Source organism: Lotus japonicus, chromosome 1, assembly GCF_012489685.1.
Source record: "Lotus japonicus ecotype B-129 chromosome 1, LjGifu_v1.2".
NCBI lineage: Eukaryota > Viridiplantae > Streptophyta > Magnoliopsida > Fabales > Fabaceae > Lotus > Lotus japonicus.
Window position 1 is genome coordinate 29,102,152 of NC_080041.1, and position 17,707 is coordinate 29,119,858.

The 17,707-nt window shown below is 40.7% G+C and overlaps 1 protein-coding gene across 1 annotated transcript; it reads right to left on the bottom strand.

Moving 5' to 3' along the window:
• Positions 1–9,055: 9,055 nt before the first annotated feature.
• On the bottom strand, positions 9,056–9,439 carry LOC130732028 (uncharacterized). The gene has a single exon (XM_057584163.1). The coding sequence runs from the start codon at positions 9,437–9,439 to the stop codon at positions 9,056–9,058; it is 384 nt and encodes a 127-aa protein (XP_057440146.1).
• Between the last annotated feature and the right edge of the window lie 8,268 nt (positions 9,440–17,707).

Consider the following 17,707-nt stretch of genomic DNA (forward strand, 5'->3'; position numbering starts at 1 on the left):
GTTTCGCCTCGAAACGATTGTGATATATAGAAAAAGAGAAGTTCTAACATTTCTCTGAAGATTTTTGGAATTAATTTCCATCGTGACTTTAAGTGAAAACTAGCTATATACTAGGGTTTCTGACCTAGGTTTTAGCGTATAACGATCGTGCTATACCTTTTATCGATTTTGGTACAATCCTTAGACTTTTCCTGAACTTTCTCCTTCATAAATTTATTTCATCCGATAAACTCTTGTTCAGGTTTTTCCTTCGCGATACATCAAGCCTAGTCGTAAATGGAAATCTCTTCCACTTATTCTAAACTTAAAAACTTGGGTCTTACAGTTCTCATGGTACATAGTCTCACCTAGACCTATGTTCCATTATTTCTCATTTACTTGCTAGCGATTAATCTCATTCTCTTGGTTAAGGCTCTAACATTATCCTAGAGTCTTAAACATGCATCGAATAAATATAACGATAGCACAATCACAGTCACATTGGGAATTACAGCTAGGTGAGCGACCCTTTGTAACGAATTCTCTAATAAGCATAATACAACGCATATGCATACCCATAGTCATAATTTGCATGTCTTTCAAACACATAATCATGGCTGTTAGATCAAGATTTGATCAGTGGTTGCATCTCTATATTTTGATGATTACAATTAAGGTTTTTGTGGATGAACAATTATGGTACTCTAACGTTTGTCTTTTATAGTTGTGACAAACAGGTTATGATTCTGACCCAAGCCAATTCCATCAAAAGATGAAGACCCAAGAGTAACCAAAAGAGAGTTCTAAACTCACCATGTTCGTTCAGAACAAGGGAAAATCCTTCAGAAGTTTTGAAGATAGAAGCTCTCAAGAGGTACTGAAGAACCGGAGTCAAAAGTTCTGGAGACCAGATGTTCCAGAAGGAACGGTCCTGAAGTAGAAGACTCAAGTTCTGAAAACCTGGAAGAAGTTGGCTCTGAAGACCCAAGCTATTCTTGCTCTGGTGTTCATAAGTTCTGAGGAACTTGCCCAGAAGCAGAAGTTGCAAGGTCAGAGGATCCAAGCTTCCGTCTGACTCTGATCAGAAGCTTCACCAACGTCCATCTGAAGCACTCCAGATCATAAGTCAGCTGGTGAAAGGACAGGTCGCTGTCATAGTACACATCGTACATTCATAGCCTGCCCGCCACCTACCACGTTCAGCCTAGCAGTCTGATATTACAAGATTGCCACTCCAACGGGCAAAACCCTAGCAACGGCTACACCAAATGCCTTGGAGTATATAAGGGCTGAAGATAGAAGAAAGAAGCTAAGAAACTTTGTTGATATTCTTGAATTCATTCTAACCGATCTCTTAGCAATATTTCTTCACTGTTCTTGAACATCTGAGTTTACCATTAGCTTTTCAGAAGCATTTCTTGTAAACCCAAAACCTTTTACAAACACTTTGTAAAGTTCCTTAAGAGACCAAGTTTGGTCGGATCTTGAGAGGACTGAATCAAGTTTGGTTCAGTGTTTAGCTATTCTTGAGAGGATCGATTGATCAGCGTCTTGAGAGAATACTAGTGAGAAAATCAGTGTATTGTTAGTCACTTAGCAGGTTGCAAGTGCAGTTGTAACATTCATTGATTTTAGTGGATTGCCTTCATCAGAAGAAGGAAGAAATCACCTTCACGGGTGAACTGGATTAACTTGAGCTTTTAACTCAAGTGAACCAGGATAAAATACTTGTGCGCTCTACTTCGTTCTCCTTAGCACCTAGTTCTTATCTTTAAGTTTTTCTAAACTTAAAAAGGGGAAACTTTTGTTTAAAAACTCTATTCAACCCCCCCCCCCCCTTTCTAGTGTTTTTCGCACCTTCAATGGCAAATAAATCAATTGAGGCATCTAACAACTTGTGCAAGAAAACGAAAGAAAAGAATGGCCCGAAACCTCAAATCTAGGTTCGGTCGAACCATCAAAATGGCTCTAGGGTTTTACAAAACTTTTCTTTTCTTTCCCTTCATTCACATAAGCCTTAGTACAGCCCCAACCATCGATCCAAACACCCAAAATTTCCAGATTTGAACCATCATCAACAAACATCACTAATCATGTTGCAACAAGTGGAAAACAATTCAAATTTAGCAAGTTATCATATGAACTCCGCATAAGATGATAGATCCATGGCAATTGCAACAAATATAGATCTGAAAGCATGGTATTTTCAAGAAAAAGTCCAGCAAGCACCATGATCATAAATCTTATGCAAAAGAGATCAAGATCATGGTTTTTCTCATGGCAAAACTTGGCAAATATCCTAAGCAAACTACCCAACCTAGACCAGCCCTTACCTTTGTCAAAGTTGATGAAAAACAGAGGTTTTTGGAGATGAAAGATGAGCAAATCTGCTGTCCAAAGTCCCTCTTCACCTCCCCTACTCGACCTCTCCCTCTCTTGCACGGTCTCTCCCTCTCTCGCACGGTGATTGCGCGGCGGCAAGCTAGGGTGCAGCGGCGGCTCCCTCCTCTTCCTCTCTTTCTCTCTTCTATTTTTCTTACGTGAGTGGTGTATGGGTGCACTTCTATTTCTGCATGAGAAGGCAATAAGGGTTTCCTCCCCCCCCTTCACCCCAATCAACTAGCGGCTACACTATAGATGGGCTAGGGTATTGTTTTTTTTCTTTTTAAGCCCAACCCAAAACAAACCCTAGACCCACTAATTACACACACAATCAGGTCTGAACCTAATGAAAACTTAATCCCTTTTTATTAAAAATAAGAGCAAACTGGAATTAAAAGAAAAAAATATCAATTAATCTGCTGGCACTGTACAGCCCTAACCGCAGTCACTAAAACGAAGATATCTCGAGCTAACGAGATTGGAATGACCTGAAACCACTTGAAGAATTTTCTTAACTTAAAGGGCTACAACTCTCATGAAGGACATTTTCCCAAATGAGGTCGTTAAGACCCTCTAAAAATTCGTACAAAGTGACAGCCAGAATCTGTCAAAACTCAAACCTTGTAAAAACCTTCATTTTTATTCAATTTTCCACTTGAATAGTATAAAATGAGTTTAGGGCCTTACAGTATGGGCCTTGATTCCCTCAAAATTTGCGGATGATACTACTATATCTGGGTGTCGGCACCCAAATGGAGCTGGATATCCCTGGACCGATGTCACTGCCTCTACCCGCTTTTGCCTTGCCGCTGATGTGATGTCGCCGCTGTAAAGGCCCCCTGTGATTGCGTTAACCGTTCTGGCTATCGCCCCTGTCAACGACGTCTTCCTCTGCTTCCTTTCCTTTTGCCATATTTATCTTCTCGTTTCCTGCATTTGGCGCTCGCTTCATGTTGTCCCTGTCCAACCCATGTCCTGCGACCCGTGGTTGCCTCGCCTTGATCAACTGCCTAATTTGGCCCTTCAGAGATAAACAGTCACTGGTGTTATGGCCTTCCAGGTTGTGATATTCACACCACTTGGACCGACCCTTGACGTCGTGCCAGGGGTCAATTCCGTACTCGCCATCCTCGCCTGTTTCCGCAACCGTCGCCTCCAGGAGTGACTTTGCCAATTCATCGCCCGCGTCCCCCTCTGGCCTCTTTCGTCGGCGAGAGTTAGTTGCCCGCCGAGAGCGCTTGCGCTCCACGCTGTCTTTTCTCGAATAGAGTGGCTTTCCCTTGAATTCCTTAATTAATTGGCCAACTTCCTTAACCTTCTGCACATTACTTGCTTCCTTGTCCTGTATTTGTTTCCTCGCCAGCGACACCTTTGCCGCCTTCAACTGTTTCCTCTTACATGCGTCGTCTTCTTCTTCTATGATGTAGTCTCTCGCTCGGGTGCGTACCTCCGTCATCGAGCGCGCTGGTTTCTACTCAGCTCACAGCTTAGCTTTCCTAACGACAAACCACTCTCAAAAGCGCATACGCATGTCCGAGGTTCTGCCTCTTCAAATCTTGCGGATGCGGCGCTGTACCGTTCCATGTACTGCTTCAACGTCTCTCGCTCCTCCTGCCGAATCTGAAACAGATCCTCGACCTCCCCGGCAGAGAACTGTCCTAGGAATTTCGTCGCGAAGTTGCGGAACTTCTTTATGGATCCCTGTGGCAGGGCCATAAACCAGGTCGTTGTTGCGCCTCGGAATGTGGACGGAAGCATTCTACACTTTTCCGCGCTCATCGCCATGTTCATATTGAAACGGAGCAGATGATCTTTCGGATCGGTTTGTCCGTTGTACGTCTCCAACACGAGGCTTGTCATACCGCCCGGTACGGTCACCTCTCGCACTGCTGCCGAGAATGGTTTGACCCCCGCAGAAGCCTCAGCCTCCTTCTCCTCCTCATTCCACTGCCTAAGGTGATAATATTCCAATTGCTCCTCCAAACACTCATTTTGCAGTCTTAAGTCGCCACTCAGTGCACGGCGTGCCTCCGCACGGCGATGTCTATCTAACCTTGCGGTGCGCGGGGAAGAAACGTGGCTCCGCTCCGGTTCCTCGCTACACCGTTGGCGAAAAGATTCCATCAAGCTCCGTCGATGAACCAAGAATTCGACCAAAAATCTTCAAATCGTAGAAAACCTCACAGAAAATCGAATTTCGCTAAACCAAATTGCAATCCACGTAGTCCGGAAATCAAAATCTACCGTTCCCCACAGACGGCGCCAAATGTTCCATCATGAACATTGAGATGAGGTATAGTACCTAAGGTGTAAGGAACGTGATGTGAGATTCTTAGGGAGAATGAGAGCGTAACCGCTTTGGAGAGAGAATAACTGAATTTCAATCTTGTTATTTCACGAATGAGCTAAAAGTCCCTTACAAATGATATTCCTCCCCTATTTATAGTTGGGGAAGTTGGGCTTAGCGCCTCTGAATCATCCTAATGGGCCAGTTGGGCCTCCGGGATGAAGGCCCAAGTCCCTGGTCCGCTCATCGCCCTAGGCCAGCGCTCCTGGGCGAGGGACCCTGGGGTCTCGCCCAGTCCAAATTTTGAAAATAATCTCGGAATTAAAACAATTCTCATAGCCAAAATCGCAAGAAGTGTACAGCCTGACCTCTGCTCCCCAAAACTTGAATATCTCGAGCTACAGAGGTCGGCACGACATGAAATCAATGGGATAATTTTGCTAACTGAGAGAGCTACAACTCTCAAGAAGGAAGTTTCTCAAGAAGGAAGTTTCTCAAGATTAGGTCGCTAAGACCACTCTAAAAACCATACAAGGTTACAGACAGAATTCTCATAAAACTCAAAATTCACCAAAACTTCACATTTATTATTTATATCACATAAATAATACAATAATAAGATTAGGGTCTCAGAACTGCGAGACTGATTGCATACATAGTTTTAAGAACATCCTAGGTATATCTACAGGTCTCGACACCATCAAACTTGGTTATTACAATGTCAGCAAAATAACTGACAATAAAAAGAATAATTAGAGTATCTTGGCGCATCCCGTGTGTGTTTGCAGAATTAATTTTGACTGTAGCTGCATCGAAAAACAATTCAGGGCAGAGAAGACTGCCATCGATGTTGTTAAAAAACTTCCGACCCGGCTCAAACTCCAAATACTAAGTTTTTTTTTTGTGCAACCGGGGGTTCCGATTAAGTTCACTAGTCACCCGGTCAAAAAAAATTGTTTCATGTGGTTAACATAGATCGGCTTCGGATTAGGCTCCAACCCTACCGAACCATATCTTTTAAAAATGTGAATTGAGAAACTCCAGGGTGAGTTCACTAGCGCGCAAAGCCGCAAATACCCTAGCTGCACTCTGTTGTCAAGTCTCAAACTCTCAAACCCTAGCTGCCACACTCTCTGAATCTGTCTCACTCCCAGCCTCTCCTGGTAGCATGTTATAGGATAATGTGACATTGCACACTCAAATTGGCTAGATTTTATTTAAAATTGAACATGTGATAATTTAATATACTACTTTAACATTTACAAGACTTCTTATAGAACTCAATCTATCCTACTGTATTTTGAGATGGATTAAAATGACCACGCACGACTTATTTTCACTTCATAGAATAATAAGTTGTAAAACATTAAAAAGTAATGTTTAGAAAACTGAACTTGATCGGTCGGTCCCGTCGAGAGCCAGATTTGTTGCTTGTATGATTTGCTGCTGAAACCAAAATGATTGAAAACCAGTCAAAACCTACAAAATCGGTCAAATAATAAACATAAGTGATAAAATCGGCTATTATGCGGTTAAACCGGTTGGTAACTTTTTCATTTTTCAAACACAGTAATCACCATTTTCGAATAACTACTGCATCTTTATGCGTTGATGATGCGATTGTCATCCCTTGGTTCTTGTGCGCTGGTTCTTATCATTAATTATTCTCTAGCCATTTTTATTAGGTTATTTTATTGTTAGACAAGCAAGATTTTATTTGATGTATTAGGTGATCAATTAAGTCGTACTTATAGTTTCCTCTGTGAGAGAAGCATCAAAATATTGAGTAGTTTACAATAACTCAAAAGAAACAGCTACGCACAATTAATTGTTCTAAAGTTTCTTTAAAATGTAGTTACTAACCAGTTGTTATAAATATGTTAAGTTATAATTTTCTTGTGTAAGTTATAATGAATTATGCTCAAATGAATTTTAAGTACGCTTGTCATTTTAAAGATATATAGATAAAGGTTTCATTATATTTAGATATTATCATTACTTAGTTACTAATGCATTCTATAGGTTTTCTTTTTCTCAATAGGTTAAGTGCAATCATTAAAAAAACATATTGAATGAAGTATGTCCATGACATAATTAGGCAATAATTTTTGCACTCAAGAAGTTTTAATTGGAGATTTTTCGGGTCATTTTAAATTTAAATAATTATGGGATATTTCCTATTTTTGGAGAAAATATTTACTCCAAAAAACAAAGAGGCTAGTGTTTACTTCGATTAAGCTACTACAACCTAGGTATTTGCACCTAATCAACTGTATTGAAACCAAATGGTTTAGTTGATGAAATTATTTCCATATGAAATCATTAACAATTTGAGTTGGAAATGGATGCATCAGGGGTGATGACTGTAAGTGAATGCGGTTTGACACAACACGTGGGTACGAATCACAGAGACATGTTTACGTCAAATATTCGGTTTAGCAGAGATAAGAAAATAAATGAACAACATCTCGCTTCAACAACATAAGAGTTAAATTTTTCCCTTATGATTCTTCTCCATCCACTTTTTTACATCTATTCCTAGATGGCGTCTTTGGTTTTGAGGGTTGATATTTGAAACGTTGAGCAACATATGCAGTAGGAATCAAGGGCAGCTAGAGGTGCTCTTAACATATCATATAAACTTTAAAGTCTTACATCTTTTCATGTAATACCTCGAACATTATTGGTATGTCACGAGCGCTTCTGGCTGCTGCAATCTAATGAAAATCAGTTCCAAGTCCTTTAAGAGTGCTGACGACTAAATGTATATGGTCAACAGGTTGATGGATGCATGCAAGCTTGTTATTGAGAGCTTTAATTTGATTCATGTAGGAGGAAACAGAGATATATCCTTTGGAAAAACGAGACAATTTTTCCTTAAAGTAAAGAATACGACTGCGAGACTTATTGCATACATATTCTTAAGAACATCCCAGGTATATCTACAACTCTCGACACCACCAAACTTGTTTATTACAATGTCAGCAAAATAAGTGACAATAGAAAGAATAATTAGTATCTTGGTGCATCTCGTGTGTGTTTGCAGAATTAATTTTGACTTTAGCTGCATCGAAAAAAAATTCAGGGCAGGGAAGACTGCCATCGATGTAGCCCATAATGAGGTTGTTAAAAAACTTCCGACCCATCTCAAACTCCCAAATACTAAGTTTTTTTTTTGTTCAACCGGGCATTCTGATTAAGTTCACTAGTCACCCGGTCAAAAAAATTCGTTTCATGTGGTTAACATCGATCGGCTTCGGATTAGGCTCCAGCCCTAACGAACCAGATCTTTAAAAAATTTGAGAATTCTGAAACTTCAGGCTGAGTTCACTAGCACGCAAAGCCGCAAATACCCTAGCCGCACTCTGTTGTCGAGTCTTAAACTCTCAAACCCTAGTTGTCACACTCTCTGAATCTGTCTCACTCCCAGCCTCTCCTGGTAGCATGTTATAGGATAATTTGAAATTGCACACTCAAATTGGCTAGATTTTTTTAAAATTGAGCATGTGATAATTTAATATACTACTTTAACATTTACAATACTTCTTATAGGACTCAATCTATCCTACTGTATTTTGAGATGGATTAAAATGACCACGCACGGCTTATTTTCACTTCCTAGAATAATAAGTTGTAAAACATCAAAAAGTAATGTATAGAAAATTGAACTTGATCGGCCGTTCCCGTCGAGAGCCAGATCTATTGCTTGTATGATTTGCTACTGAAATCAAAATGATTGAAAACTAGTCAAAACCTACAAAATCGGTCAAATACCAAACATAAGTGATAAAATCGGCTATTATGCGGTTAAACCGGTTGGTAACTTTTTCGTTTTCTAAACACAGTAATCACCATTTTCGAATAACTACTGTATCTTTATGCGTTGATGATGCGATTGTCATCCTTTGGTTCATGTGCGCTGCCTCTTATCATTAATTATTCTCTTATAGAATTATGAGGATTCATTACTACATGCTCCTTTGACCAAAAAGCAAAAAAAACAGATAATTGAAACACTATACTAGTAGCCTTGGTCAATTTCAGGAGAATACAATTGAATAATTAAAAACAATACAATGGAATCACTACCTAGTCCAAAATGCTAGATGTATATCTTCCTTATAAATTTTAAGTCATACAAGTTGCCCATTGATTCATGAAAGCATTATGAGACACCAACCAAGCTACGAATTAAGAACAACACCGTAAACTTTTTAGTTTTTGGTATTATAATAAGTTCAATTTTTAATATGCCTTTGTTTAAGAGAAAGAAAAAAATCATTGAACTATAAATTTATAATAGATTCAATAAATAAAAAAGTAGTAGTACTGAGATAAATTACTTTATCAAATTGTAACATTTAAAATAGCACATTCATTCTCTTCCACTTGTCACTGTGTATCAATCTAATGAAGGTGAACTAGACTACAATAATCCCACACCTTGTAGCATCTCTTCATAATTTCAGTTGCGTTCTTCTTGAATGTTGGTGAACTTGCCCCATATTTTGTCAGATCAACAGGACATGATTTTCCCATGTCATTCACTAGGCTATGGCAACAATTATCGCTGACAGTGTGACTGCCAACAAATACTCCTAAAAATATTTCTTGGCCACAAATTGGTTTTAACTTGCTTGCACAGTTACTCAAATATTTGCCATACGTTGACAAAGGTCTTGGGGCATAATTAACCTCAACTGGAGAACTGTGGGATGTTTTAATGAGTAAAGTTAAACTAGCCAAAATAGCCATGACTGCAAACAAGCTATTGAATGATTTCATGGCCATTTTTATTAGGTTATTATATTGTTAGACAAACAAGATTTTGTTTGATGTATTAGGTGATCAATTAAGTCGTACTTAGAGTTTCCTATGTGAGAGAAGCATTCAAAATATTTAGTAGTTTGCAATAACTCATAAGAAACAGCTACGCCCAATTAATTGTTCTAAAGTTTTTTTAAAATGTAGTTACTAACCAGTTGTTATAAATATGTTAAGTTATAATTTTCTTGTGTAAGTTATAATTAATTCGGCTCAAATGAATTTTAAGTACGCTAGTCATTTTAAAGATATATAGATAAAGTTTTGATTACGTTTAGATATTATTATTACTTAGTTACTAATGCATTCTATAGGTTTTCTTTTTCTCAATAGGTTAAGTGCAATCATTAAAAAAACATATTGAATGAAGTATTTCCATGACATAATTAGGCAATATTTTTTGCACTCAAGAAGTTTTAATTGGAGATTTTAGGGGTCATTTTAAATTTAAATAATTATGGGATATTTCCTATTTTTGGAGAAACTATTTACTCCAAAAAACAAAGAGGCTAGTGTTTACTTCGATCAAGCTACTACAACCTAGGTATTTCCACCTAATCAACTGTATTGAAACCAAATGGTTTAGGTTATGAAATAATTTCCATCTGGAAACACAGCATATTCAGTAGGAATCGAGGGCTGCTGGAGGTGCTCTTAACATATCATATAAACTTTAAAGTCTTCCATCTTTTCATGTAATACCTCGAACTTTATTGGTATGTCACGAGCGCTTCTGGCTGCTGCAATCTAATGAAAATCAGTTCCAAGTCCTTTAAGAGTGCTGACGACTAAATGTCTATGGTCAACTGGTTGATGGATGCATGCAAGCTTGTTATTGAGAGCCTTAATTTGATTCATGTAGGAGGAAACAGAGAGATATCCTTTGGAAAAACGAAACAATTTTTCCTTAAAGCAAAGAATACGACTGCAAGACCGATTGCATACTTAGTCTTAAGAACATCCCAGGTATATTTACATGTCTCGACACCACCAAGCTTGGTTATTACAATGTCAGCAAAATAAGTGATTACCTTTGGATAATTGTGGAAAGGAAAATGAAAGATATTACTTGGAGATGATGTGTTAATCGCTTTAATGAAAAGATTTGTGTGCGTATTATTGTAAAAAGCCTCAATGAGTATCCTAATAGAGACTGAGAACTCTAAGGAAAACGAGAGGAATAAGTATTAGTTATGCGAACTTTTCTAATTTAGAAAAAGTGTATGTTTTGGTTTTAAAGTTGATTTACTAAGTCAAAAGATTTTGAAGCGTTAAATATTGTTGTTGATGTTGGCATTGTGATAACATGTCTAGATTTCCGAATTTGATCCTAGTGGTTTATAGCCATTACGGAGATTGGGTTTAACTTGTGTTTTCTTCGAGTCAATTGCTTGAAGTCGGAGCTCTATACTTGAGTTAGTAGGTAGCTCAATTAGTGATTACGTTAAGTATGCTTGTGAAAGGTACGAAAAATGGAAACACTTGGCATCAGAGCTACACAATGGAAGGAAGCAAGCCGATACGAAAAACAATGATGTGATTGGATTGGACTCACAGCTTAGGAAGGAAAGCGCCTAAGGTGAGGGCAACTTACTTTAATTTACTAGATAATGTTTTAGGTATCGAGAACTCGACACATATTGATTATTGATAATTGTGATTGACTGAGGCTTATGCCATTGTGATTGACTGAGGCTTATGCAACTATTGACTGCTGAGGCTCCGGCCGTTTATTGTGGTTTCTTTCTTACTGTTTTCTAGCCTTAGGACAGGGTTATGTTTTACAGCACTGTATTAGGTTTCATCGCTCAATGGAGCTTGATGTATTTGTGCATATACTTATTTTGTTGGACTGTGCTAACTAAACTTATATATGTTTATGTGATTTCGGATTGTGGGGAAACTTGAAGTTATGTCATGCTAATGACGGGGTTTTGGGAGAATGTTAGTGTTCTATCCAAGAACATAGAGAAGAGGTACGGTACCCATAGTGAGAGGATCGCGATATGAGAATCTAGAGAGAGTTTAGAGCGTAACTGCTTAGAGAGAGAATGTAACTGAATTTTCAAGCTTTTATTTCTCAAATGAGCTAAGAGTCCCTTACAATTGGTAACTGTTCTGTACTAGGGCAAGCTTACGTAAGAGAAAGACAAAAAGTAAACCCTAGCAGAGCACTAAAATAGCAAAACTACCATAAAAGGAATATTCTCATTAATGCTGAAAAAGTTGGTTTTGTACAAGTGGGTGACCTCCCCTTTTATAGAGGGGGTGGTCATGATATGGATCTTTCCTATATTTGGGCCTGACAATCACGGCCCAAATCCCGGTACATATAAGACAAATCCAAAGGAATCTTCCAGCTGGCTTGTGGGTCCATCATCTAAGGGGGGGCAATGAAGCTCGTCGTGTCGCCTTTCCCGCCATGGCTCTCTTCAATGGTTATTTGTTCATTTTGGGCGGGACATAATCTTCTTTATGTCCCGCCCAGTCCACATGCCCCCAAGACATGAGACTCGAGTAATTGAGTCGAAGTGTCTTCATCATGTTACCCAATAGTTCGCCTCTATTGTTTATTCGTTCATCGCCATTTTACTTTCGTTGTTTCATCGCCATTTTCACGCTTCGCCACCTTTGTTGCCGTTTCAAAGATATGTCGCCATTAGTTATAACCGTCAATCACGTCTTTTCAACTGACGCACGTATCCTTATTTTCCGGGATTTCGTCATCATTTGTTATAAATGCAATTTTCAGTTGTGCGTCTCGAGGAGTAATGTCTTTTCGCTTCCTACCTTTTCGAATTTCAAATCCCACGATCCCACGATCTTCCCCCATTCATTCTCTCTCTCCTCCTTTCTCTCTATAAAAAACCCCTTTTCACTTTTCATTTTTTCACTTTCTTAAAACCTTTGTTCTGAAAACCTTTTCACCGCAGCTTTCATTCCCTCTTTTGAACTCCGGTGAACCTTTTCTTCCTCCGGCCGTCGTCATTGCGCGGTGCTCCCCTATCTCCGACGTTCTCCTTTCTCAAATCCACAGTTCTTCCCCTGGTTAGTTTTTCTCTTTCCTGAGATTCTTCGTTTACTTCTTTTTTCTCTGACTCTGTTCATCTTCTTTTTACTTTTAGTTTGTTCGTCTTCTTTCTTCTTTTTATGAAACTGCCTCGCATGTCTTTACCAAACGCTAGCCTTTCTTCCCTAGAACTTTCTTCACCCTCCACGGAGGAGGAAGTTGTCGCCCCCTCTATAATTGAAATTCATTCCTCGCCTTCTACCCATGATGATTCCGGTCCCGCCGGCTCTGTAGACTCAATTCTCTCCTCTAATGGAGATTTGTCTTCACCTGAATGGCGCTCTGACGTGCATTTAGTTGAAGATAAATGTCTGTTGCATTCTATCTGGAGCAGCGTTGGGAGCATTAGTTCGCTTCGAATTTCTGCTCAAGGGTTCACGAAGATAGATCCCGCCACCTCGAATAATGAAGATCATCTGTTGAATGTCCTCCCATGTGGCGAAGATGACTGTGTTCTGTTGCGTAAAGAACCAGCCGATGAATCGCCCGATTTTTTCTTTGTTTATGGCTATTTCTTCTTAGACTTGAACATCAAACTTCCTTTCTCGCCGTTTATATGTCACGTTCTTTCTTTTCTGAATGTGGCGCCTTGCCAACTCCAGCCCAACGCCTGGGGTTTTCTCCGCTGCTTTGAAATTCTTTGTGAACACTTGAGTTTCACTCCAACCTATCCTTTGTTCTTCCTTTTCTATAAATCAGTCACCACTAAACCTACTTCTGTGAAATGGGTTCCACTATTAGCCCGTAAGAACATGAGTCGGTTCACCGCCCTTAAAAGCCATTACAAAGTATGGCAGAAGAAATACTTTAAAGTTGTGGAGTCGCCCGAAATAAAGAACTTGTTCCGAGATTCTGACAATAACCCTCTCTTCCCTTTTTACTGGACAAAGAACCCTCGCCGAAAAATATCCGTTTCATACGACGCCTTGGATGAATCTGAACAAGGCGTCGCCGATTATCTCCGCACACTACCAGTAATTTCCGGTCACGACTTGATTGAGGCGTCGAAATCCGGCACTTTAAATCAATTTTTTAGTAAGTTTATAATCTTTGTACGTAACTTCTTTTTCTTTTTGTTCATGTATCTCGTCTAATTGGTGTTTTCCGTACAGCTACGATGGGAAAAGGCAAGGTTGACGCGAACCCACTCAAGATGAAGGAGTACCTCGCCCAGTCTGCTGCGGCGGCGAAGAAGAGGGCCGCCGAAACTGAGCAGAAGAAGAAGAATGAAGGTACCTCGGGTTCTGACAACGTCAGGGACCCTAAACGTCAAAAAACTTCAGGTGCTGCTGGTGGTAAGCCTCTCCACCAATCGACTCTTGATTCAAAAAGTCATCCAGCTGAGAAAAAGAAGGGACATGACAATGTCCCGCCCCCTCAACAAGATTCAAGCTCGCTGATCAACCGCCCATCAACTCCATTTGGCCAGGCTGGCCCTAGTTCAGCCATTGGTGGCGAGGCTCCTCCCCCCTTGCTGAACTTGTCGGATCCTCACTTCAATGGGCTGGAATTCATGACCCGTACTTTTGACAACCGGATTCACAAGGACATTTCCGGTCAAGGTCCCCCAACATTGCTTCCATGGCGATCCATCACGCGCTTTCTGCCGCCAGTACTGTGGCGGGGATGGCTCAGTGCGTGAAGGAGTTGATCTCAGCCAAGAACCATTTTGAGAAGAAGGCAGCTGATTACAAGACAGCCTATGAGCGGGCTAAATCTGATGCTGAGACTGCCAACAAAAAGCTGAAATCTGCTGAGGAGAAGTGTGCTAAGTTAACGGAAGACTTGGCTGCTTCGGACCTGCTTCTTCAAAAGACCAAGTCTCTTAAAGAAGCCATAAATGACAAGCACACTGCCGTTCAAGCCAAATATCAGAAGTTGGAAAAGAAATATGATCGCCTGAATGCTTCCATCTTAGGGCGTGCTTCTCTCCAATATGCTCAAGGCTTTCTGGCGGCCAAAGAGCAGATCAGTGTAGTTGAGCCGGGCTTTGATCTTTCCCGCATTGGGTGGCTGAAGGAGATCAAGGATGGTCAAGTAGTTGGTGATGATGACATTAGCCTCGACCTCCTTCCCCAATTCGATGATGAGAGTGAGCCTGAAGAAGATGGCGAGGATGGGAATGAGCAGCACAGGAATGAGGATCAAGAGAAGGAAGATCCCAAAGCTGGGACAAGCCAGGGCAACAACGCCAACAACGAGAACCTGGCTTGAATTTGTTTTTATTTTATGAAGTTGAAATTTTTCTTTGGGCATTGCCCTGTCTTTTATTTTCATTCCAAATCATGTATGGGCGTCGCCCTCTTTTCCCTACTTTAAATGGATATCATTTTAAGTTCATTCGTTGTTTTAGTTGTGTCCAACTTTCGTTGTTATTTTGGTTTACATACCTTAGCCGATTTTTCGACGAGGCTTGGTTTCTAGTGGCCACTAGAATTGCCAAGGCTTTTAACTTTTGAAGGCGATACTTTCTTATTCCGAAAGGTTTACTCGCGGTATTGCATACCTTGATACGATTTGCATTGCATGAACTCGTAATAAAAATTCAAAAAATATATACGATTCTGTTGAAATGATCTTTTCATTAATTTTCTTTCGTATGGGAACAATTGTCCCTTCATTACAAATGTCGCCTCATTAAAAACCTTTCCAAAGAAAGGGAAAAAGAGTGCGACTTCATTTACATTTGTTGTTTCTACTAACTAAAATACTGCTTTAGATGAGAGGCGTTCCATGTTCGTGGAACCTTTTGACCGCTTAGTTGTTCCAACTTATAAGCTCCTCCTCCAACATCGCCAATAATCCTGTAAGGCCCGCCCCAGTTGGGTGAAAGTTTGTTGTGTTTATCGGGTATTGTATTTTTTCGGAGCACTAAGTCTCCTACCCTCATTTTTCTTGGCACCACTTTTGTTGAGAACTTTCTTGCCACCTTCACTTTTCCCGCCTCATTTCTTATGTGGGCCTCTCGTTGTTCCTCGGGCAGCATGATTAGATTTGCTATTAAGTTTTCTCCGTTGTCATTTTCATTAAACCGAGCCACTCGCCAACTTTGGTTTTCAATTTCCACTGGGAGCATGGCGTCAGTTCCATAAGTTAGACGATACGGGGTTTCCTTTGTGCTTGACTGTTCCGTGGTGTTGTATGCCCAAAGAACGCCTGGTAGTTCCTCCGCCCAAAGCCCTTTTGCTTCATCCAGTTTCTTCTTTAAACCTTTCAGGATAACTTTGTTAGCCGATTCAGCCTGCCCATTGGTCTGTGGATGTTCTACAGAGGCAAATCGCATCTCGATTCCCATTTCTGTACAAAATTCTCGGGTAACACTACTTGTGAATTGTGTTCCGTTATCCATTACTAATGCCCTGGGGACCCCAAATCTACAAACAATCCTTCGCCACAAGAAGCTCCTGACCTTGGCGGCCGTGATAGTTGCCACTGCCTCAGCTTCTATCCACTTAGTGAAGTAATCAACCGCCACGATGATGTACTTCATTTGTGCCTTCGCCACAGGGAATGGTCCTAAGATATCAGTCCCCCACATGGCGAACGGCCAAGGCGCCATCATGGTTGTTAATTCTTCTGGTGGAGCCTTGTGTAGGTCAGAAAAGACTTGACATTTTTCACATTTCTTAACATACTCCAAACAATCCTTCTTCATCGTTGGCCAATAGAATCCTGCTCTTATCACCTTAACTGCCAAGGATCGCCCGCCGATATGACTAGAACACACACCTTCGTGGACTTCCGCCATTATTCCGAGGGCGTCCTTGATATCGACACATTTGAGCATAGGAGACATGATTCCTCGCCGATACAACTCACCACCCACCAGTGTGTAGAACTGGCTTCCCTGCGTTTTGTTCTCGTGTTCAAATCATCCTCCTTTGGTGGGTTCTCTAAGAAGGTCTTAATCGATTCCATCCAAGATATCTCGCCCTCACTGACTGACTTTACAGCTTTCAACTTTATTTCTACCAAATCAATGCTCGGGCGAGGCAGGGTTTCTTGAATGACTGTCTGGTAGTTGCCCAATCTCCCTGTGCTTGCCAACTTCGCCAACACATCAGCCCTCTCATTTTGTCCCCTCGGGACATGTTCTATTTTGATTTCTTTGACCTCCATCATCAATCTGCGCACCACTTCCAAATATTTGGACAGTTGCGGATCCTTCACCTGGTACTCGCCTTTCACTTGTTTAACCACTAACTGCGAATCTCCTTTGATAAATAACTTCTGGACTCCCAACTCAATGGCCAACCTTAAGCCGGCAATCAGAGCCTCGTACTCAGATTGATTATTGCTCGCCTTGAACTCAAACTTGAGAGACTGTTCAATGATCATTTTATCTGGACTTTCGATTGTTATTCCCGCCCCACTTCCAGTGTTATTAGAGGATCCATCCACAGACAGGACCCATTCTCCTTGAGTCTTCTCTCCTTCAGTGGGTGTTAATTCCGCCACGAAGTCAATTAAACTCTGGACTGTGACTTGGCCCCTTGGCTCATATTGTATGTCATACTCTGATAGCTCAACTGACCAGCTAACCAATCGCCCTGATAAATCAGGCTTCTGAAGTACTTGCCTTAAGGGAACATCAGTTTTAACTTTGACTTGGAAACTTTGGAAGTAAGGTCTGAGGCGCCTTGCAGTTTTCAGAATCGCCAAAGCCGCCTTTTCAATTTTTTGGTACCGCAATTCTGCCCCCTGTAAAGTATGGCTCACGAAATATATAATTTTCTGCTTTTTTCCTTCTTCCTGGAGCAAAACCGTACTTACCGCCTTGTCAGTAACCGCTAAATAGAGCACTAATGGAACGCCTGGTGTTGGCTTGGAGAGTACCGGTAATGTGGCCAATGTTTCTTTCAATTTGGTAAAAGCTTGTTCGCATTCCTCTGTCCACTGAAACTTTGAATTCTTTTTTAAACATGTGAAGAACGGGGCCGCTTTGTCACCCGCCATTGGCAAGAAACGTGACAAGGCGGCCATTCGCCCTGTCAAACGCTGAACCTCCTTTACACTTGTTGGGCTTTTCATCTCCAAGATCGCCCTTCCCTTATCTGGGTTCACTTCTATTCCTCTTGATGTTAACATAAATCCTAAGAACTTTCCTCCCTGGATCCCAAAAGAACACTTCTCAGGATTCAACTTCATTTGATATGTTCTTAACT